General features: G+C 45.4%; 1 protein-coding gene across 1 annotated transcript in view; it reads right to left on the bottom strand.

The window, feature by feature from the left end:
• Nucleotides 1-1,820: 1,820 nt before the first annotated feature.
• NXF1 (nuclear RNA export factor 1) overlaps nucleotides 1,821-24,703 on the bottom strand; it is a 391,991-nt gene continuing 369,108 nt past the window's right edge. Inside the window, exon 21 of the mRNA XM_085625971.1 lies at nucleotides 1,821-6,092. Coding sequence (XP_085482097.1) covers nucleotides 6,054-6,092 — 39 coding nt within the window. The 3' untranslated portion in view covers nucleotides 1,821-6,053. The remainder of the gene's footprint in view (nucleotides 6,093-24,703) is intronic.

Raw genomic sequence — 24,703 nt, 5'->3', positions numbered from 1 at the left:
CTAGAGTTCAGTTCTTGAGTGTGTGAATTCATTTGCTGACTGAGTGTGTACATCAAATGCTTAACACTGTTCTCTGATACTGCCTTGCTACTCGACCACTCTACCACACATAGAGAGTAAGGTTCTGTCTAACTTTAACCTCTGCCTACCTCTGGGGTCACCTGGACTCCATACACACTATACCTCATTTTGGTGTAGTATATATAGAGCCAGTTTCCTACAGCGGGGTACTAAAGATTTTGCCCACAGCCAGTTTATGCTTATGGAGCTGGTGAGACCTGGGAAAATCAGGGTGCATTAGGATCAATTGCGGAATTAAGGTGGAACGACTGTGGCCCTGGACTTATTAAGGGAATTTCACAACTATGAACAGTATACGTGGCAGAACAACTGAGATCCATGCCTCGACTTATGATGCATTTTTTAATTTGTTGGACTTAACAGAACTCCTGGAATTTGAAGATAAACAATCATGAGATCTGCCCTAGGAACGAGAACACACTGCACGTTTGACTGAGACTTTGTCGTTTTCCACTAAAGTTTGCAACAGCAAGTTTGGCTTTGGGGTCACAGAGGTCCTTCATATTCATCATTTCATAGCATTCACACAACGTAGCGTCATGCATGGAGCAGAGGCACAGGAAACAGTAACACCCATGATGTCTGACATCAGACTGCTGTGGTCCTTGCAAGATTTAAACCCTGTGGTCTTAGGAGGGGATATGTCCTTTGCACACTCAAAAAGCTGAGGGAATAAATTCTGTCAAGCTGACCGGTTTCAAAAGAGCTACAGAAAAGGGTCGGAAGGCATGGAAAGAAAAACTGATTTCAGCACATGGAAATGGCAGAGCTATAGTGGCCTCAACGTCACAAATGGGGAGGGACAAATCTGATTCAGAGCTGCAAGATGCCACCTATCAAAGCGCTAAGGAATTGCTATCAAAATTCCCTTGACCCAGTCCGATGCCTGGGGAAATTCACAAGATGATGAATATGTGGCTATAAGTCCATCAGAACCGGACAATGTTCCAAAACGTTCAAAGACCAACAATAAATGGCTGGAGTGTGGAAAGCATGTAATCTACAGCATCACATGCTGCAACTGTACAACTAACTGACAAAAGCGCACTAGTCAAGCAAGAGTCATCATGTTTTTGTTTTTTTAAATCGGTTGACAAGGTAATTGACAAGGGTTTTGTAGCTGAAGAAAAGAGTGCCACTGACAAAGATATTGCCACCAATGGAGTGGGAGCCACCAACTAGGATCTAGCTGTAGATTGACGGAAGTCACTGACAAAGATTTAGTAATCAATGAGGGTTTTCAATACATGGTGACTTGGTTGTCAATGATAAAAAAAAAACAGATGAGTCACAATGTGCAGTAGAAGTCGGATTCATGGCAACCTATAGGGACAATGTTTAAAGGATATTAAGTTTATTGGCTAATGTTAGAACATTTACAAGAAAAAGTGCTTCTGACTGGATACTGCTGTACTCTAAAGCATGCTAGTTTATAAAGCATATAGGTACTCAAAGCCTGACAAAGGGAAAGAGTTCGGGCATGTCCACCTAAAAAAGTTCCATTGTCCCTAAAATTATAAGCATCTTCCCATATACAAGAGGGCATGGGAATAATGCCCACATCCCAGGTCTTCAAGTAAGCTTTTAGTGACCCAGCCACCTAACATTTTTAACTTGCAAAGACCAGGAGATTTATGCTTTCTGTGACAGCTATGCCATGCTGCAAATCTACAGTTGCAGAGTACTACTTTATAGAGACATTTTTGAAAGATTCTAGAAACATTCCGAACACAACCATCTTAACAAAGAAAATTTATTTGACAATACAATGTTTCTTAACATGGTGGATAATCCTAACATAAGCAGTGAGACCAGTTAAAGAGCATCAAAGCAACCTAGAAATGTCACAAGCTCTGTGAAGCTTTTTCTTAACACGAAGTGCAGATATTTTGACAGGAAGGTATGCAATGCCGGATTCCTTAATTCCTGCCAGGGTTCAGGCATCAGCCCCTGAATCTTTATCGAATACATGTTTTGAAGTGACTGCCAAGAGAAAGCTGGACCGGACAGTTGAGTAAAGATGCATAAAAACATCATTCATTCCACATCAGAACCCTTAACCCAATAGGTGATCTAACTGACAAGTAAAAAAATGACATTAATGGCAGAAGCACAGCTCTGGTGGATCAGATTGGACATTTGGGGTTGTAGGGAAAGGAGTAGGGTTAGAAAGGCTCGGAGTTTCATAGTCTGCATACACATCCAACAAAGACACAGCAACGAAGCAAATAGAAGCAACGCCCGAAGAAAGGGATGTCCTTTTGGTCAGACGAGAAAATACTGGCTGTTCAACTGACCTCCCATAAAAACAAGGCTATCCTGCTTCAAAGTAAATTTTGTGGCTTAGAAATCCACCATGGAAGGATCACCGCTAACATGGCAACTGAAGGTTTAATTTATCCTCCATGGAAGTGGCTATTCACAGTGGATTTCCATTTAAAGAGACATTCAAATAAAGTGCTTTTTCTTGCCCACCCTTGAAGCGATGAATCATTCTGATTAGTCTTCTTGAAGCTGTCCAGTGCCAATGGCTGGGGGCTGCGGGAACAGAAATCCAGTCTCCTGACTGAAGAGAGAATCGAGACCCCGCTGATGACACCACTCTACTGGATGTTGAAGTGGCATTAAAATGAACAGGCACCAGACAAAGTGCCTTGCAGTAGTGCTGTTTTTACTGCAGGCAGGCACAGTGCCCTGTCTTCTCCGTAGATGTTCTCCAAGTGTCCACAGGTTAGTGAGAAATGTATCCTTCGTGCAATTGTCTGATCCTCGTTGACTGTGAGCAGCATAATTCTCAGCTGCAGAATGGCACCTCAAAACTCTGTGGTGCAATGAGTAGCGGGTGGTAGTCTCTTTCAAAGATGTAACCTTCTTGCCCTTCCAACCCTTCCACCCTCCCTCCCCCATGGTGAGGACATCGCTGCAGCTTTGTTTGCTTCTATCCTGCATGCTTATTGTTTGGATGAGTATGCATACTACGGTTTCCAAGTCAGTCCTACCCTTTTCTACCAAGAGTTCACTTGAAGGATCTCTGCAAGAGGGGTGGGGTAGTGAAACGCTGGGAGAGTTCAGGTAGGGGGTAAATGGCATGCAAGACACTTCACAAACAGCAACCTACTGGGGCCTTGAAATGAAGACTTGCCTGCCAGATGAAAAAGGGAATCCGCTTACTGGCAAGCAAGGGGAGAGAGAGAGGGGAACAGGGAATTGAAAGGAGTGGGAATTGAGGTTCTTGGAGGAAGGATTCTGCAAACCAGCCACATTTTTGGTGACAGCACATCTCAGATTTCAAATCGGAGTCTCCCAGATCACAGAAGGCCACCACTAAGCATCTGAAGGCCGCACCACTAAAGTGACCTGAATGGAGCACTCTGACTGAAAATGAACATCCTCAACTAGTAGGAAATTTGTGGTGTATGGGAACGGTTTCCCAAAAAGGTAGTAAGAGTAAAATGAACGGGGGGGGGGGGGGGGGGGGGGGACACAAGACTAGGAAAGCTGTTCATCAAATGCTGCTGTGCAAGCAGACATTCTATGTCGCGTGCTTGTGGAACCTACTTATCCGAGCACCCCTATGACAGGAGCAGAGCAAGTACATTTGCTAGAACCAACTCACATGTACACAACACCAGCTGAAGCACTGTAACACAACACAGAGCATGTGCTGCTACAGCTGAAGTCCACAACCAGGCAGCCTAACAGCTAAATTGGAAGAATAAAGTAGTGAGGTAGGCCAGCAAACCTAGTATACAACCTTGCAGCCTCAAGTCTCCAAACGGAAATAACATGCAGGGTTTAGGGGAAAATGTATACGTGTACATTCACATTGGAGTAGAAGCACTGAGGAGCTAACATCCAAAACCTTATGTTAGAGCTTTGGCAGAATGAAAAGTAATAAAAGGGGTGGAGGATGCTCAGAAATCACCTGTGACTGAACACTTTCACTCATGTGACCATCAAATAGCATACCCTTCAAGTGTCCGAAAAACAGCAATGAAGAGCTCAAAACCTGTAATCGGGAGTTGTATACTAGTAGGCGGTTGTGGGTATGATTGAGAGCAATGCTGGGAAGGTGGAAGTGCACAGTATGTTGAGCCAGTATTTTTTTTTTTTTTTAGGTATTTTGAGCCAGTAGGATTTCCTTTTTTTTTTTTGGGGAGGTGGTGGTGGGGGAGGGGGCGGGGTGTGGAGGCCACAATACTGAAACATCTGAAAGGGGAAGATGGTGGGCAGTCCATGGAAGATCCAAATTCTGATCCACCGGAGTATGCAGTTGTGGTGTTGAAGTCCTACTTAACTCGCCTTTCAATAAGGTACATAGCTTATATGATTAAGAATAAGACGAGGCTGCACATGATTAAGCAGGCATACATTTATAAGCAATCCACCTCCCCAGTCAACTCCCTCCCACAAACCACCTTGTTCCCTTTCCCTCTCCTCCCCAAACCCCACCCAGTACCCAAGCTACCCAAGCTCCACCAAACCCATTGCAATTCTCTCCCTCCCACCATATCCAAACCTACCATCTCTAAAAACCACCATCCCAAAGCACATCCTCCCAACCCACCTCCCACACGACTGCTAACCCAAGAACTCCCTCTCAAACTTTATCCTACTGCAGGACATTTGCATAAACCAATACCCAATCCGAGACCTCCCTACCCAGCTCCAGAACAAATGTTTTTTCTATCCATTCCATTATCACTCCACTACTTTGCGCCTTTCAAAGATACAGACAGGATTTTTTGTTGGGCCAGTGGTGCTAGCATCAAACTGTGGGCATGGAAAACTGCTAACAGGGCAATAGATCTCTTGACTCTAGGTTGCTCACACCACACTGGTGCAAAATACAAAGGAAACTCTACTTTTGCTTAGAACTTTAAAATGTAGCTAAACATTTGCTCTACTCCTTGAGACCCTTGAGGGCTAAGCCAAAGCCCAAAACACATGCTGGCTGGGGCCTAGTACTTTGTGATGAATTTCCTCAAAGCATTTGATGTAAAATGGTATTTTAGGTCTTATAATTTTGGAAGTCTGGAGTTTTAGGGAACTTTCATGACATTGGAGTTTCCTTTGTATTTTGGAAAAGTATGGTGTGAGCAATCCTGGAGACTAGGAATCTATTAACTTTCTGAGATGCAGCTATTTCTATCCATAATATAGCAGGACAGAGACAATAGGCAGATCTTTTTGGGCAAGGGTTCAGAAGTAGGAAGCTGTTGCCGAGCGATTTAAAATGCAAAAGATTACCACGGCTCACAACTATTAAAAACAGAGCAACATTCTAGCAAATAACCAGATACACATCAACTGCGTGTTCAGATGAAAGGAAAGAAATTACACGATCATAAAAACATGATGGTACCAAAGGGGGAAAATTTGAGAAAATGTGATAGCACAAACATTTTCCTCAGAAAAAAAGATGCAATTGGGGAAAAAACAGACAAAAATGAATGGGGACAAAAGGAGAAAGAAAATTACGGATTAAAGGAGATGGGAGGGGGAGAGATAAGATCTGCCCATGGTAGAATCCAGACCTGCTTATATGGAAATTAAACAACTCCATAATTCATCCCCACCCACCCTTGTCGACCCTTGGGGTCCTTCACAGTACGTTCTGAAAGGCGAAGTGCTGTTTAAAACAGACCCCCCACCCTGCTAACCTCATAAAATAAAATATATTAAAATACAAAAAAATGGCGCGATGCAGGGGAGAGATCTAATAAATGAAGATGACATGACACTATCTCAAAACACAACAAATTTTACAAAAATAATCTGTCCTCTATGTATCTTCCACACTTGACAGAGGGTGCACTTCGCAGCCCACCTGGATCATTCACAGGTGGATGCCACATGTCCCAGAGTTCAGTACATCCCCCCGCACTGGCAGGTGTTGGATTGAAATATAAAAAAAAGCAAGGGTTGAGTCACAGCCTCATGTTGCTTGCTGGAAACTGTCAAATACAACATCACTTCAGAAAGGCGACATCAGGTATTTTTCCTTCCAACTGAAATAAGAAAAGAGGTTAGAGGTTTTAAACTAGAAAACAAAAGGATAATAATCAGGATTACTTTACATACATTCTCCAAAAAAACGGAACTGAAGTTTAAATGAGGGGAAAAAAACTTTTAAAATCCCACAACCAACATTTGCGTACACCACTCTGTTTCTATCTGAGACAAAACAGAGCCCTGCCATACAAAGAGGAGTTCACAACCCTTGCAAGTAATATAGCTTGAAGCTTATATATGCTTTAGCATCAGTTTTTCTGATAATTTGACAACTGTATCCTTGGACTGCCTCAAAACTGACCTCCAGGGAACCCTGCATTACTAAGCTTTTATAGCTATTAGGTGCTTATTAAAAAACATGCTAAACATAGGTCTCCCACCACATTTATGACAAAGGCACATTTAGAATTAAATTATATGCTTTGCAATTATAAATGAAGGATGTTATTTACCCAGTAAGCATCTGTTCTTGGCACGTAGAGCTGTAGATTCACATGCTTTGCATACTCCTGCCATCTTGTGTTGGGTCCGGATTTTTGCAAGCTGTTTTTCATCAAAGAAGACTTTCCAGTCCGGAGGTAAGGTGACTCCTCCTTTCCATGATAGTGTTAATGGGCATAGACTCCCTTGTTAGTTTGTTTTCCACAAGAAGATGAGAATGGAATAAGTGAGTGTAGTACAGAGACGTCCATGCGTATGTCATGTGAATAATGAGAACTGCAACAACTACAGGTGTCCGGGTAGGTAGGAGGGCACAGTGAATCTACAGCTCTACATGTCAAGAACAGATGCTTACTGGGTAAGTAACAATCCATTTGAGGCATGTGTGCTGTAGATACACATGATTTGCATAGACTATGTATTCTCCCAAAGCGGTGACTAACCAGTAGATGTTGTAGGTGTTTAAACAAGTGTCTTTAGCACTGCTTGCCCTACAGTGGGTTGCTGGTGTTGTAACACATCCACACAATAGAGTTTGGTAAATGTGTGTGGTGTAGACCATGCTGCTGCCTTACAGATGTCAACTATAGGAATGTTACCTAAAAAGGCCATAGAGGCCTCTATTTTGCGAGTGGAATGTGCTCTAGGGGGTATGGATAAAGTTACTTTAGCTTTTGCATAGCAAGTTTGAATGCATTTAACAATACATCTTGAAATGCCAGATTTAGAGATAGGATTGTGTTTTTGTGGTAGAGCAAATTCAACAAACAGTTGCTTTGTTTTACGAAATCTTTTGTCCTTTCTATATATTACAATAAAGCTCTTCTGACATCAAGTGTGTCAAGAGCTCGTTCACCGACAGAATCAGGTTGAGGGAAGAACGCAGGTAACAACTGATTGGTTAAGGTGAAAAGCAGAAGGAATATGTTACTTACCAGTATGCATCTGTTCTTGGCTTGTACAACTGCAGATCTACACACTGTGCACAGATCGCCATCTGGTGTTGGGCCCGGATGTTTGCACTTGTTTTTGTCTTGGAAAGTCTTTGGAAGTCATGAGGTATGTGACTCCTCCTTTGGATCATAGTGCGCATGGGCATCGGCTCCATCCTCAGATTGTTTTTCGCCAGCAGGGAAATGATGGAGCTTAGTAAGAAACAGGAAAGATGCCCATGTGTGTAGTATCTAAGTAAGATAATACTGGAACAGGTAAAGGTAGCTGGGGAGGCGGGTGTAGATCTGCAGCTCTACATGCCAAGAACAGATGCATACTGGTAAGTAGCATATTCCGTTCGAGGCATATGAGCTGCAGATTACACACTGTGCATAGATTGTAAAGCATTATCCACCCTTAGCGGCGACCACCAGTATCTGTTACAGAAGTTTGAAATAGTGTTTTGAGTACAGCCTGGCCCACACTAGCCTTTTTAGTTTGCACATCAACACAGTAGTGTTTTGTGAATGTGTGCGATGTAGACCATGTAGCTGCTCTGCAGATATCATCGAAGGGAATGTTGCCTAGAAATGCCATTGAAGCCCCTATCTTTCGTGTAGAGTGGGCTTTAGGAGGAACAGATAATGTACGTTTTGCTCTATGGTAACAAATCTGTATGCATTTGACAATCCACCTAGCTACCAAGATTTTGATATGGGGTTGCCTTTATGTGGTGGTGAGAAAGATACGAATAGTTGTTTGGTCTTACGAAAGGGTTTTGTTCTATGTAGTATAGTAGTGCTCTTTTGACATCTAAGGTGTGAAGAGCTCTTTCTGCGACTGTTTGTGGCTGCGAGAAGAATACAGGCAGCTCTACAGATTGATTGAGGTGGAAGGGAGAAATGACTTTAGGATTAGTTCGGAGAACAACTTTATTAAGGTGCATCTGTAGAAAGGGTTCTTGAATGGTTAGTGCTTGTAGTTCACTAACTCTTCGTAGAGAAGTTATGGCTACAAGGAAAGCAGTTTTCCATGTTAAGAATTGTAGCTCACATTTATGTAGGGGTTCGAATGGAGGCCCCATTAGTCTTGTGAGAACGATGTTCAAATTCCACACAGGGGAAGGTGGTGCTCTGGGGGGAATTATTCTTTTGAGTCCTTCCATAAAGGCTTTTATGGCAGGTACCCTGAAAAGTGAGAGGTGTTGTCTAGTTTGTAGATATGCTGCTATGGCAGCAAAATTCAATCTGATAGAGGTATAGGCTAGGTTGCATCTTTGGAGGTGTAGTAAGTATCCTATGATGCGTTGGATAGACACATCTAGGGGATTAGTGTTGTTATGGCAGTATACTACGAATCTTTTCCACTTGGCTGCATAGCATGCTCTAGTGGTAGGCCATCTAGCTTCTTTGATGACGTTCATACAGTCAGGAGGAAGGTTAAGGTAACCAAATTCTAGGATTTCAGGAGCCAGATCACTAGGTTGAGCTGAGCTGGGTCTGGGTGTTGGATCTCTCCATGGTTCTGGGTTAAGAGACTTGGAGAGAGGTGTAGTTTTTGGTGCGGAACTACTGAGAGTTCCAGCAGTGTGGTGTACCATGGCTGTCTGGCCCAAGTTGGAGCAACTAGAATGAGCATTAATGAGTGTTGCTGTAGTTTGCGCACCAATAGTGAAATGAGTGGGAGAGGCGGAAAAGCATACACAAATCTGCCTGACCAGTCATCCATATCGCATTGCCTTTGGACAATAGGTGAGGATACCTGGCGGCGAAGCTTGGGCATTTGGCGTTTTCTTGGGTGGCGAAGAGGTCCATCTGTGGTTGCCCCCAAGTCTGAAAAAATGGTTGAAGAACTTGTGGATGAAGTTCCCACTCGTGGATTTGTTCTGTTTGACGACTCAAGAGGTCGGCTATGGTGTTTTGGACTCCTGGGACATGTTGGGCTAGGAGAAAAATGTTCTGAGGTATAGCCCACCTCCATATGCTCTGTGCAAGTTGAGAGAGCTGCAGAGTGTGTCCAGCCTTGTTTCTGGATGTAATACATGGCTGTCATGTTGTCGGTGCGGACTAAGACAGTATTGCCTGATATATGTTTTTGAAAAGCTTTTAAGGCTAGGAATACGGCTAGTAACTCCAAATGGTTGATGTGGAGTAACTTTTGTTGAGGTGTCCACCTGCCCTGCATGGTGTGATGTAGTAGGTGAGCTCTCCAGTCGGAGAGCGATGCGTCCGCTGTCATGACTATTTGAGGAACTGGCTCGAGGAACGGTCGCCCTTTGGAAAGGTTCTTGGTGTTCCACCACTGCAGAGAGCGATGGGTACGACCGTCTACCAACACCAGATCTGTTAGCGAACCTTGAGCCTGGGTCCATTGGCGTGTTAAGCACTCTTGGAGAGGACCCATCTGGAGTCTTGCATGAGGCACTATGAATATGCAAGAGGCCATCATTCCTATGAGTTGCATGAACACTCGAGCTGGAAGAGAGTGTTGCGGTTGTAATCTGGTGAGAAGAGCTTGGATGCTCGCTATCCTGGCGGGACTGGGATAGGCGAGTGCTCTTGCGGTGTTTATGGTGGCACCGAGGTATTGTTGCGTGTGGGACGGTTGGAGCTGGGACTTGGCGTGATTTATGGTGAATCCCAGGTTGTGAAGTTGTTGAATAGTGGCACGAGTGCGTTGTACCCATTGATTGTACGATTTGGCTTTTATGAGCCAGTTGTCTAGGTATGGGAAGACATGTATGTTTTGTCTTCTTAGATGTGCTGCCACTACTACTAGGCACTTGGTGAACACTCTTGGTGCTGTGGTGACTCTGAATGGGAGCACCTTGAATTGATAGTGCTGACCGTCCACCACGAATCTTAGATATTTTCTGTGAGCGTTGTGAATGGGAATGTGGAAATAGGCGTCCTTGAGGTCTAGAGTAGCAAGGAAGTCGCCCTGGGAAAGCAGAGGGAGGACTTGCTGAAGTGTGATCATGTGGAAATGGTCTGAATGTATGTATATGTTTAGACGTCTGAGGTCTAAAATAGGCCTTAGAGATCAGTCCTTTTTTGGTATGAGAAAATAGAGGGAGTAGACTCCCTTGTTTTGTTGGTGCAGGTGAACTGGTTCTATTGCACTCTTTTGTAGTAGGGAGATTACCTCCTGCTTTAAAAGTGACAGATGTTCTTGTGACATTGGACGGTGTTTGGTTGGGATGTTTGGGGGGGGTAGATGTTAGTTCGAGACAGTAGCCTGATTGAATTATTTGGTGGACACACCTGTCTGAAGTGATGTTTATCCAGGCAGGGAGAAATTGGTGGAGTCTTCCAACGACTGGAGTGGAATAGTCGGGGGGAAGTGGAGGGAAGTCATGGGGTAGGTGTGGAGGCAGAGCGGGAGTGGTTATTTTTGCCTCTGCCTTTGCTGTTATTCCCCCTGTAACCACCCCTTTGGTAACCTCTAGCAAAGGTAGATTGTGCAGGAGCTTTGTAAGAGGTGGAGGGGCTATCAGAGTAGCCTCGATGGGTGCTTCTAAAGGATCGTCTGGGAGCTTGCGATTGCAAGGCTCCCATAGATTTGGCGAGGTCTGTATCCTTCTTCATTTTTTCGAGGGATACGTCTACGCTGGGCCCAAATAAGTGTTGCTCATCAAAAGGTTGATTTAGTATAGAACTCTGTACTTCTGGTTTAAAACCGGATATATGTAACCAGGCATGCCTGCGCAAAAGGACACTGGTATTGATTGCCCTTGAGGCGGTGTCTGCTGCATCTAGGGCACAACGAATGGAGGTATTAGTGATGGTTTTATCCTCATGGATTAGCTCACTGGCCCTGTTTTTAGGTCTCGCTAGCGTAGGCTGCGCACATGTGCAGTCTCGCTGGCGAGATTTAATGATATGGGGTATTTACTGTAAGGGGCATTAAGCCCCGCCCCTCTTTTCCATTGGCCGGCGTCACCGTTTATGCTAAACGGTGGCCAGCCATTGGAAAAGAGCTCGTTGTGACTTATTCTGGTTTCTAACCAGTGCTGGAATTGAGAAAAAGCGCTCGCCATGACGTATTTGCTTGGCTTTTTCGGCCGTCCCATTTGGACGGCCTCGCCTGCTTTGCGTTCGTCGCAAAAGGTTTCTTATCTTTATGGGGCCAAACACATGGCCCCATAAAGACAAGAAACCTTTTAGCAGGCGAGGCCGTCCAAGTGGGACGGCAGAAAAAGCCTAGTAAATACGTCATGGCGAGCGCTTGTTCCCAATTCCAGCACTGGTTAAAAGCCAGGCTCAGTGTAAATACACGTGCATCGAGTCCCTTGGAGCTGATCTGTACCTCACAGGAGGGGGGGTGATGGGCTGCCTGCCTCAAAAACTCTTACTCCATAGACACGGAAGAAAGACTGGCAGATAACAGTACCTGGGGCCGTCAGCATGGAAGACAGACTAGCAGGGCCTGCTCGCCCCTCACAGACGTGGCGGTGTTGCGTGTCGTCACTTCCGTGCCCCAGCAGCCCCTCCGCCCTCAGCTCCCGGCGCTGAGGGAGAGAGCGGCGGCCGAGCTCAGCGGAGAACTGGGCTCAATGCATGGAGTGGCGACCCCGCCCCTGGAGGGCAGGGGGGTGTCTGAATAAGGTGAGTAAATGATGCACACCCAGGAGGTGTACGTGCCGCTTTCAGGAGTTGTATTGCACAAGTCATACTGTTCCTCGAAGCCACCACATTCACAGCGCCATTGGCAGCGATTCTGCCCTTTAAACACACGTCCTCATGCCCACCCCCTGATAATCTGGTTCTCTCAATTCATAACTTGCTCCTGCAACGCACCTTTGGGTGACTCCCTCACAATACCTCTATTGCCTTTTGGTGGGTATCCCACTCACTCCACCCCGATATCGCCCAAGAATCAATAGCGGCACACTTGGTATCCCTGTGACATTCACAACAATCCAGAGCCCTTATTAACCACAAAGCAGTCCCCAGAGTGTAAACTGCCATTTCAGGATATCTGAAGCCCCAGTCTTAAAGGAGAGCGCGTCATGTGTACCACCCTCAGGAGTTGTATCTCTCTCCGGCTTTATGATACCTCAGCACTTTAAGTACACTTCCTTTTGAGTACCTAGACTAAAATATAGGAAATACACCACCCATCCATGACCATTATTGATGCTCCAGAATCCACGCCATGTCCTCTTCTGCACCAATATGTATTTAGTGGTAATGTCTATTTTCTCAAGCACCTATTCAATCTAACCAGCACCCTTAAGCCCCTTTTCGGATTTCCAATGCAGGTTTTGTGTTTTTTTTATGCAGTTCCTGCCCCTGTGTTTCTAGCCAACACTTCCAGTGCCCATCTGGAAATACATAAATATTTAGACCAACCCAGCTAAAAGCAGCAATTCTTTGGATTAATCTGCTCCTCCTTAGGGGTTTCCCCCTCGCATCGCCCCTGGTTGCCACGTGTCACCTATATTCAGAAGGAATTATGCGATTCTGACACCGTATTATTTTCCACATTATTATAGATTTCACACTGACACTTAAACCACAAGTTGCTGGATGATTGGTTATTGCTAAAACCGATCAGAGATTTTTAAAAGGAAGTGCGAATGACGTTCAGCCCAGTGCCTGGAAACTTAATAGAGATAACTAAACATTTTAGCTGTAGACCGCTATATCTAGGGACTAAAAAGTTTGTTTGTCCAGCTGTTACCCTACCGAATCAATGGAGTTGCATCAGTTACACAGGAAAACACGCTACATATGTGTATTTGTAATTTAACAGTGTGGAAAGAGCGATTCGATCCTCATCATGAAAATGGCGTCTTTAAATATAAATGCCCGTTCATGTTTGTGTCACATGCTGATGTCAAGGCGGCAGTTATTTCAAAACAGAAAGGGATCTGAAACACATTGCATCATTTTTTAATGTCCCTTGTTTTCAATCTTGAAGTTACTCCTAGCATTTCTCTCCATTTTGGGTTAACTGATAAAGGGCCCTGTATTGCTTCCACTCACTAAGTCACTCATCCCCTTGGTTTACATGTTAAAACAATCTATTGTTTTTTTTGTGGGGAGCATTATATTTATGCCAATAAAAAGTTAAGTAGCAGCATTCTAAATACATTTACATCCCATATACATTATTTGATAATCTTCAGTATAAAAACTTGTATATATATATATTTTTTTAAAAGATTTGCTTTCCATCAGACTTATAAAAACTTTCCAGTCTTTTTGTTACATTTCTAGTCATATACACCTTAAGAGTTGCTCACGGACCTTGATGAGTCCTTTATCTGTGTACAGGCTGTACCACGTGCACAACAGAAACTCCTATTAAACTACACCCATCTTTGGACTCCACTCATCTTTGGACTCTTGTCATATCGTACATTAGCTGCTCTTAAAATGTGTGCGACTATTAATGTAACAAGAGGATTGGAAAATGTTTAAGAATACATGGAAAGCAAATCTCCTAAAATGAAATAGTTTTTGTATCAAAGAATTTATCTGTGGATGGAAGTTTGAGAATTCTGCTACTTCTCCTTTTGTTGACATTAATATGTAGCGCCCCAGAAAAATACAATATAACACCTTCTAGCATGCTGTACAAATAATAAATATGTAGCATATAAGAGAAGGCAGATCTGTTGCTTAGTGGAAACCAGTGCTCTTATAGGTTCTGTAAGTAAACTAACCCCAGAAGCACAGAGAAATGCAAATTATAACTAGGTGTGCAGCATAAAAGGCAGACTTTATGTAAAAAAGTGTTGCAGTTGCAATGGAGCCCTTAGCTTCTCATGTGCAGTAACATCATGCCCATTGTGGGCTTGCATTCACACCCAGCCGGATATTGGTTTCAAGGTACGCTGATGACGTCACTTTGTCCGTAACCCTCAAACTAATCAAATTTTTCATGCAGGAGATAATGCAAGCAAAGCTTCCAAAGCACGTGTCCAAAAACTTGTCGAAGTCTATTATATTCCGGCTTGCAGACGCCACTCAGGTCTTTGGTTCAGAGCTTCCCCTAGTGTGGGCAGTAGATCTAGGTAAATATTTGGGAATATAGCTCGGTCGTGATCTACATGCTCTCTGGCATTAAAATGACTGCCCGTTGATGAACTGGTTGGAGGATAAGGTGGACACATGATGAGGCTTCCGCTGTCCCTAATTGGCCAAATCCCCTTAGCTAAAATAGTGATCCTCCCTAAATTTCTATACCTTTTCATTAACATTCCCATGCCACTGACGGCTCACTTTCGCAGGCGCCTTTGCTGCCTCTTTGTATCATTGGTCTGGGCAGGGAGACAGCCTAGGGTGGCATATGAGGTTTTGAATCTTCCTTTTGAGCAGTGTGGGTTCTGTGCCCCTGGCATGTATTTATACTGCTTTTGCGCGCAGGCCCAGTTCGCACATTTCTGCCTGCATTCTGCACAATTATCACGTTGCCCCCTGCCCGTTACAGGCTGCCTTGTATCGCCCTCTTAAACGTCCACATACTCGGGTACAACTGTGGCTTACACAGTCTGGCCCTGCGACAGGTTGCACCAGCAGGCAGTAGTTAATATCATTTGTATGCTCCATCAGCGTCCCTTATTTACCATCTCCTGCTTCCAGTAGCGGAGGACGTGGGCACCTACAGTCTCCTTCAATGGCTGCAGCTGATGACCTTTGGGGATGTTTATCCGGAGGATATGTTCATTCCCCTGCGTACGGCATATGATGATCCTATGTCCACACCCCTAGATATCCACACCCCTAGATATCCTCACCATCAGCTGCAGGCATCTCTGCGCATCACACATGACACCTTCTCAGCGGCCCCTCCGACTTTCTGCGTGCTGGAAGGCAGGGTTGGATTGGGATTAAAAATAGGCACAGGCATGCTTTAAAAAAATAAAATAAAAAAAAGTGGCCCAAATTTGCATATTGCCTTTCTGCAAAACACTGCTTTGGCGAAAGCTTATTAAAAAAAAAAAAAAAAAAAAAAAAAAAAAAGGAGTGGGGGGAGTTTAAGAAGATGGTGAAACACACCTGAAAACAAGTGAGGCCACTTCCGCTCAGGCCCCTGCCCCCGCTCAGTATGCACACCTTAATTGACCGGCCCAGCGAGAGAAAGGGAGTGACTCCTCTGCCTGTTGATAAAATGGTAATGGATGCCCATCTACCTCCAGAAAGGCCACTCAGGCACCCACTGGGCCGCTGGCGGTATCCAAGCAATGCAAAAACCACGCAAATCATCCCCCCCCCCCCCCCCTCCCCCCGGCTGCGCAAAAAAGTAGCCCACAGCTGGAATTCAGATACCAGCCCCTCGGTGCATTGCCAGAGTGCCCGCCTGACCAATCCAATGCTACTGGAAGGGATACCAATCCATTGTCCCATCAGCTCTTTACATGCTTATACACTACAATGCAGGAAACTGCACGGATTCGTAAACCTCTTGCACAGGATGCTCGAGTGTCGGACTTGGTAGCCCCTATCAGTGAAGAATAGCTGTACTGCTGATTTCAGTCCCAGGCCCTATCCCCAAATTATGGGCTTCATCTTATTCATTTTAAATACCAGCACAGCTTGTACCGTACCCTGATGCAATTACATGGAATGGGATTACTTGAGGACCCGAATTGTTGGCAGTGCACTGTTCCTACCGAAATGGGAGTGCTCTAGAAATGCTTGCTTATGGAATTATGTTTTTAATACCATTAGGCAGATTACATTTTGTGAGCTCCAGCGGTCCCTGCTGGTTGCACTGCTTGGCTATGTTAAGGGTGCACCCTCGGCTATGCACAAATCTTATTGTTATGCTGTTGCTATTGGCTAAGCGTAGGGTGGCTATTCATTCGTGCCAACGGCCGGCGCCTCATTTGCCCTCCCTCCCACGCCCTCCGGAATGAGCTGATCAACTTCTTCTGGCTTATACGGTGAGGAAGGGGAAGTGTCATGTTATTGGAACACTAGTGGTTCACATACTGCTGTATAGCCACTTGGCAGGCTTGAGGCTAAGCTCTTCTTACATATTGATTTAAACTGTGCACATATGTGTGTTTTTCTCTGGTTAAAGGCTGAGTGAAACTGTTATGTTTCATTGAGTTGTAATCATCTTGGAGGTTTACCTTGGCTGCTCTATTGTTGGTTTGTATTTTCTGTTAATGTAATAAAATGCACAAAAAAATTATTCTATGCCCCAGGGGAGGGGGAAAAGACATGTTGGACAGCCTTAACCAAAAAGCCAGAATACAAGCAAGAAAATACGTTACCTATAGAACTGTAGTTATCCCGTATTGGTATCTTTCATAGATTCATATTTTTGAATCATTCCCCGTCATCGAAGTAGGAGTCCCACTGTATCATAGTAAAACAGTATGTAGAACTATCATAGGGTATAATGGCAATAGGCCATCAGTGTAATATCCTATGTCCTTTTAAAAACAAGCATTTGCAATGCAATAGGTCTCGCTTTTACGCGGCTTTCAGCATTACAATAAAAATGCCTTTTATTTATGTTTTAAAAACAAAAACAAAAATAAAAGGCATTATTATTTGCTATGTCAATAGCTCAAACTCACGTAAATGCGAGACCTATTGCATTGCAAATGCAATAGGTCTCGCCTTTGATTAAGTTAAAGCCATTTGCTTTGCTAATGGTTTTGTATAGCAAAGCAAATGGCTTTAACTTAATGAAAAGCGAGACCTATTGCATTTTTAATGCTTGTTGAATTTGTCAGGGAGGTGCTGCATTATGGACTCAAGTTCGTCATAATGTGCCCTGTCATATCTGGCTAGGAGCGCTTGGGTGTTAGCAATGCGCCAAATATTTGCGGCCTGTGATGCTGTGCGTTTGCCAGGGGTGTCTAGGAGTTTGGATTCCTTGTCTGGTGGTGGTGTGTCACCTGACGTTTGGGAATTTGCCTTCTTTCTGGCGTTAGAGACTACCAGTGAGTCTAGTGGTGCGGGCCCTTAATGTATATTGGGTCAGTAGGGGTAGCTTTGTATTTCTTCTCTACTCTTGGGTTGATGACCCGAGCCCTGACTGGGTCTTTAAAGCTCTGTTGCCTGCTTAATGACCCTTTTAAGCATGCGCAGTGTTGAGGTGGGCCTTTGTGTGGTGTCAAAGGTATCCATAAGAAAATCCTCCTCTACTGGTTCTGTGTGCAGGGCCACCCCGTGGTATTGGGCAGCTCTTTGAAGGAGTTGGTTGAATCCGATATTGTCCTCTGGGGGGGGGGGGGGGGGGGTAGGATCTGGTCGAAACAGTTCATCTGTGGGAGACAGATCCGTCGGTGACGAGGGCTTCGGTGGCCTAAATATTTTGGGCGTCGCCTTGGTAGCGGTTTTAGTCTTGGAACCGTGCATTTTACAAGTGTCTTTTGGAGTTGGAGCAGGGTGCTGTTTTTTCGGTTCCGAGGTCTTAGGTTTGGAAGTATCGGGGCCTTTCGGCGGGCGGGTTTTAGTCGGCTCCGAGGGTGTTGTCGGTGCCGAAGAACTGGCGCTAGCCTTCGACGCAGAGTGCTTTGATGTGGGAGCAGCAGTCGGCGTGGATGAGGTGGAAGACGCCTTTTTCTTCGGTGCCGGAGTAGGCTTGTCGGTACCGAGAGTAGGCTGACTTGAGTCGCCTAAAGGCTTAGCAGGCTTCTTTACCGGGCCCGAAGGCGGGGCATGGGAAGCAGTATCTTGGCGTGCACCTGGGCCCGGAGGTGGCACCGAAGCCTTTTTCGACAGTGTCGAGGGGATGGGTGGGTCGGTGTCGACATCTGTACTCGCAGCCCTTTGAGCTGGAGTGATGTCTTCGACGTCGGAATCATCTGCTTCGGAGGCGCTGATGATGGCTTCCTTGACTCGACCCTGCTCCGGAACATCGACGCCTTCTTGAAAGAATTCGTCTGGGATCGAAGAGGACGAGCGCGCCATTGTTCTTCGAGCTCGTCGGTCCCGGATGGTCTTTTTGGAGCGGAAGTAGGCACAAGCTGGACAGTCTCTGGCCTCGTACTCCAGTGAGAGGCAGAGGTTGCACACCTCATGTAGGTCGGTGTGGGGAAACTTCGACCCACATCGAGGACACTTTTTAAATGGCGTCCTTTCCATGAGCCGGAGATGAGGCCCTGGTTGGCCCGAAGGCCTTCGACGACCGGAATTGAAGACTTCGAGTTGAAGGGTGCGTGTGGTTGGAAACTCGATCGAAAACAATACCGTCACGATGGGAAGGATTTCGTGTCGAAGAGAAACCGTTAACGGTTTCGAGCTGTAACGCGAGAACACATCCGAGCCCGATGGCGGAAAAAAACAATCCGAGGATGGAGCCGATGCCCATGCGCACTATGATCCAAAGAAGGAGTCACATACCTCGTGACTTCCAAAGACTTTCCAAGACAAAAACAAGTGCAAACATCCGGGCCCAACACCAGATGGCGATCTATGCACAGTGTGTAATCTGCAGCTCATATGCCTCGAACACTACTTTAGGGAGGAATTTTGGGTTGGTGCAAAGAACTACCCTATCTTTATGAAGCTGGAATAAGGGTTCTTCTAAGGTTAATGCCTGTTGCTCACAAACTCTCCCTAATGAAGTGATTGCGATGAGGAAGGCGACCTTCCATGAAAGGAACTGTAAAGGACAACTGTGTAATGGTTCAAAATGTGGACCCATAAGTCTTGTAAGTACAATGTTAAGATTCCACACTGGTGCCAGAGTGATTCTTGGTGGTATTGCTAATTTTAAGTCCTCCATAAAAGGTTTAATGACAGGAACCGTGAACAAAATTAAATGCTGTCTGTTCTGCAAATACGCAGCTACTGCTGCAACATGCAATCGTGCAATCCGGATTGCAGTAGGTGCAAAAGTTTACAAATAACGTTTTAAACAGAAGCATCTAGAGGAATAATTTTGTTGTTGTTACAATAAACAACAAATTGTTTCCACTTTGCTGCATAACAAGCTCTGGTAGTAGGCTTTCTTGCTTCTTTCAGAATAGTCATACAGTCTGGTTGCAAATTTAAATACCCAAACTCTGACTTCAGGAGCCAAATTGCTAAGTTGAGCTCCTTAGGATTTGAATGCTCGATTTCCCCATTTTTTTTTTGCCTGAGTTTGCAAACCAGAAACGGAAGGAGATGGGAGAGGTGGAAAAGCGTAGGCAAATATCCCTGGCCAATTCATCCATAGGGCATTGCCTTACGAGAGAGGGTGTGGGAACCTGGAGGTGAAGTTTGGGCATTGTGCGTTGTCTACTGTGGCGAACAGAGCTATTTGTGGGTATCCCCATTGTTGAAAGTATAGAAGGAGAACCTGGGGATGAAGGTCCCACTCGTGTATTCGCTGCCTCTTTCTGCTGAGGAGTCGGCAATTTAATTGTTCACTAATGGAAGGTGTTCTGCTAGAAGGTGAATCCTGTGATGGATTGCCCAGTTCCAAATGATCTGAGAGAGGCGTGACAGTTGGAGCGTGTGTGTCCTCTCTGTTTTTGTACATAGCTGTCAGGTTGTCTGTGCGGACTGGGACAATTGTGTCTGAGATGAGACTGAAAAGCTTTCAGGACTAGAACTACTGCTAGAAGCTCTAGATAGTTTATGTGGAGACGTTTGTGCTTGTTGTCCCAAAGATCCTGGATTGTATAATGGTGGAGATGTGCATCCCAACCTGTGAGAGATGAGTCTGCTATTAGCACAATTTGTGGAACAGGGTCGATAAAGGGCCACCCATTTGATACATTTTGTGGGTTCCACTACTGCAGAGAGCGATGGGTGCAGCTGTCTACCAACACTAGATCTGTGAATTGACCGTGTGATTGAAATCCTGACGTGCTAAACATTCTTGTAGAGGACACGTGTAGTTTTGCATGAGGTACTATTGCGATGCATGATGCCATCATTCCTAGTAGTTGCATGAACCTTCTGGCTGGTAAGGTTTTGTCGGTCTAGAAATGCAGCAACAAAGTTTGGATATTGCAAATTCTGGCTGCATTGGGAGATGCCAGAGCCGTGTGAGTATTGAGAGTGGCTCCTAGATAAGATTGTATCTGCGAAGACTATAAGTGAGACTTTTATATGTTGACAATGAAACCCAATTGGTGAAGTAGGTGTAGTGTTGGCATGAGTGTGTTCTAGACACTTTTGAGGTGTGCTGGCTTTGACGAGCCAGTCGTCTAGGTACGGGAAGACATGAATTTGTTGTCTTCTGAAAGGAGCTTCCACTACTGCTAGTCATTTGGTAAACACTCTGGGAGCAGTAATTACTCCGAATGGGAGTACTTTGAACTGATAGTGTTTGCCTGCTATTACAAATCTGAGATATTTGCGATGAGCTGAATGAACTGGAATGTGAAAATATGCATCTTTTAAGTCTAGTGTGGACATAAAATAGTCTTGCTGTAGAAGCGGAAGGACCGGTTGAAGCATGACCATATGGAAAAGTTCTGACAGTATGTACTGTTTTAACAGTCTGAGATCCAAAATTGGTCTTAAGGAGCTGTCCTTTTTGGGGATTAGAAAATATTGAGAGTAAACCCCTGAACATTGGTACTGTAATGGAACTGGTTCTATGGCTCCCTTTTCTAAGAGAGATTGCACCTCTTGTTTGAGTAACTGTAAGTGGTCTGACAACAGTTTTTGAATGCGAGGTGGAATGTTTGGAGGATTGGTGGTAAGCTCCAGGCAATAGCCGTGTCGGATAAGGTCGATCACCCATTTGTCGGTTGGTATGGATTGCCAAATGATGAGAATCAGCTGAAGTCTTCCCCCGTCAGGTGTTAAGTAATCGGGGGCAAGTCACTGTTTCTTAAGGGAAGGGGTGTTACACGGTGTGGCGCCTTTACCCCTACCTTTGGAATGGTTTCCTCTATTGTGAGAAAGTGCCATCTTTCTTGCATGGTATGCCCCACGTTTTGCTGAATTGCTGAATGTACTTTGACTGAGTGTGCCCTGGACTCCTGCCAATCAGGTGCCCAGGGCCTATGTTCCTTCCCTAAACACACAAAACCCAAATTGGCAAAACCTGGCCACATGTTTGCCCCTGGTAAATGGTACCCTAGGTACCCAGGGCCTTGTGACCAGGGAAGGCCTCTAAGGGCTGCAGCACTCATTGTGCCACCCTTAGAGGCCCTGTACCTAACACACATACACTGCCCTTGCAGGCTGGGTGTCTGGGTGCAAGACAAAACAAAGAGTCGACATGGCACACATCCCTGTGTGCCATGTCCATCACCTACACTGCCATGGCATATATCAGCCACCCCTCTAGCTGGGTGCCCTATGCCAAAGGTGTGGGCAAAGGAGCAGGAGCCCTGTGCCCCTACAGTACCCAGGTCCATTCCTGGGCACTGCAAGTGCAGTGCTGCCATTTAAGAGTACATGGTGCTGAGAGCTCGTCAAACACAAACTCCACAGTACCATAATGGCAACACTGAAGACTGAGAAGTTTGGTATCAAACTTCTCAGCACATTAAACCCACACTGATGCCAGTATGTGATTTAATGTACCAAACACCCCAGAGGGCATCTTAGAGATGCCCCCTAAAACCTAACCTACAATACACATCTGTTCTGAGGCTGCCTAAGCTGCCACACAGCAGACATGTTGCTGGACCCCTGGGTAGGAGAGCCCCTGCTCTCCTGGGCCAGCAACAATGCACATCCTGGGCGAGGTGCTAAATCTCCTCCCCCAGGATGGGCAGGGGGAAGCTTCAAATGCATGCCGCCTCTGTGAGCTTCCCCAGGCCACTGCAACCCCCCCCCCACTCTGGCGGGAAGCTTGGCCGGAAACCCAAAATAAGGACAGGGGATGTGCCAGCCTGCCAACCCCACCCCTCAGGTGGGGGAGGCGAGGTGAAGCACATCTCCGGGCTCTCGCCATCTTGAAGATGGGAAGCCCTACCCTATCAGGACTAGGCTACTGCCCCCCTCCCACAGAAGAGAGGCAGGATAGGGGGTGTACCCACCCCAGGACAGGGACCCATTGGTCCCTGCCCTTCACCTACCTGTAACGCCCCTAAATCTAGTATTTAGGGGCACCCTGAACCTTCCTTCCCCAGATTCCAGAATCCGAGCAGCAGCCCGGAACCGCGAACCCAGCACACTCTGCACCAGCCAAGCCTGGCCTGTGCTGAAGTGAACAAAGACCACGAGGACGACCCCACGGCAACTGTGACCCCGAGTCCGGCACCCAAGGACATCCCTCGACACTCCTGAAGAAGCCTACAACCTCAGAACAAGGTGCCCCCCAACCGCGATCAACAGAGGGTAAGATTTCCCGACACCAAAAGGCACCCCTGCACCCGGCGCCCCGCGGCCCCCTGTGCCCAATCCCGGGGTACCTACCTATCCTCCAACTACCCAACTTACCTCTCGAAGTGGTGGTGGCACCTGAAGAATCCTCGTCCCCGAGCTTGCAGTCTTTTTCTAAATCGGAGATTTCCCATTGAAATCGATTGAGCGCCCAAAGGCTCAAAAGCACCCTGCACCCAGCCGCCCGAGTGGACCTGGCAGTGCAACCTCTACACCTATCTACTTCCCCATTTGCCCTGAGTAAGTGACCAGGAGCCCAGCTCCCACAGCCGCGTGGCCTGCTAGTCAGCAGCCACCAACCAAGGCCCCCCTACCTCTCATAGGATAACATTGGGCCTAACTCTCTCTGCACCCGGTCGCCCTTGTGCCGCTGGGGGTGAACTAACTGTACCTACCTGACCCTGGGAGACCCCCCGAGTCTATGCCCAGAACCTTAACTCTGCCAGTAGAGTACTTACCTTTAAACCGATAACTCAATTTTCTCCATAGGGTAACATTGACTGGCTTTTTCTGAAATTTTTTCTAAGTGTGGACTTCTCAAAAGTTAAAATATTCACCAAAAATCAGCCGAGTAATGAAAACGAAATGACTCACCTGCTCTTAGGTGGGGCTCCCGTGCTGGATCTTGGTGCCCAGCACTGACTCTGAAAACTACTTACAATTGTACTTACCAGTAACCCAATTTTGTTCCATAGGAAATCATTGACTGTTTTTCTGTGAAATTTCTTCTGTCGATTTCTGCAATCTTTAAATATTCTTTAAAAATCGTATAATACCTGAAAACGTAATTACTTACCTGTTTTGGATAAAGGTCCCAGTAGTGAGTCTAGGCACCCAGTACTGGATTACAAAAGCAACAAGAACATACTATACCTAGAACTTGAATTTTCTGCCATAGGAAATCATTGACTGTTTTCTATGAAATATTTTCTAAGTGTCAACTTTTAATATAGCAAAATATTGTCTAAAAATCATCACAGTAATTAAGTTGACTTTTATCACTTGATTCCAAGTACTGACCCAGGACTGAATCTAGGATTCAGTCCTGGAATTCCAAAAGTAATCCTAAAAGTAATCTGTGGCAAATAACATGAAACTTCCATTGAACTCAATGCATTATTGTGTTTAAAATAGTGTTGCCTATTGCAACCCCTTGTAACTGTTTACAAAAGTCAATTGCATATTGCAAAAGTATTTATATAAAGCATCTCATTCTGAGAAAGTATATTTTAATTCCAATTGTTGGTTCTAAAATAAAACAAGCATATATTTTTTATATATAAACCATTGGCCTAGGGTTCAGTTATTGAGTGTGTGACCATTTGCTGACTGAGTGTGTACAACAAATGCTTTACACTGTCCTCTGATACTGCCTTACTGCTCGACCAAGCTTCCACTTTAGAGAGTAAGGTTATATCTAACTTTAGCCTCTGCCAAGCCTCTGGGGACTGTGGACTCTGTACACCCTGTACCTATTTGGTAACAGTATATACAGAGCCACTTTCTCACAGTCAGTCACTTATATTTACTTTGAAATATGAAGGCACGTGCAGTTGCGTCCTTGATGGGAGTTCAAGTTGGCAGTGTAGACTCGGCCCTGACAAATAAGGGCTGGTGCTAAGCAACGGAAAGCTACTGCACAAGCGCTGGCTATTCAGATGCTTTATTTTTCTGAATCCATCCAAGAAGTCTCACCTCATTATCACTGAGGGTTTTGACAGAGATTGTTCTGCAGATCTTGCAGTCTTTGGCTTTGTGATCGGGGTAGAGACAGTCGATGAATCTCTTGGGAGGATCAGAGAAAGCCTTCGTATTCCCACAGGAATCACAAGCTTTAAAAAAAGCTTCTCTTAGATTTTTCTGTTGCTGCCATTTTTCAGACACAGAGTTTAATAGTTAATCTAATACCAAGGAAAAAGGTCTGAACAGTCCCTCACCTGTACCTTAAGCAAGAGCAAAGTTCTGGCACGTCCTTCCATATG

This window comes from Triturus cristatus, chromosome 9 (genome assembly GCF_964204655.1).
Source record: "Triturus cristatus chromosome 9, aTriCri1.1, whole genome shotgun sequence".
In the NCBI taxonomy this organism is placed as follows: Eukaryota; Metazoa; Chordata; class Amphibia; order Caudata; family Salamandridae; genus Triturus; species Triturus cristatus.
This window is presented reverse-complemented; position numbering and strand designations above follow the sequence as displayed.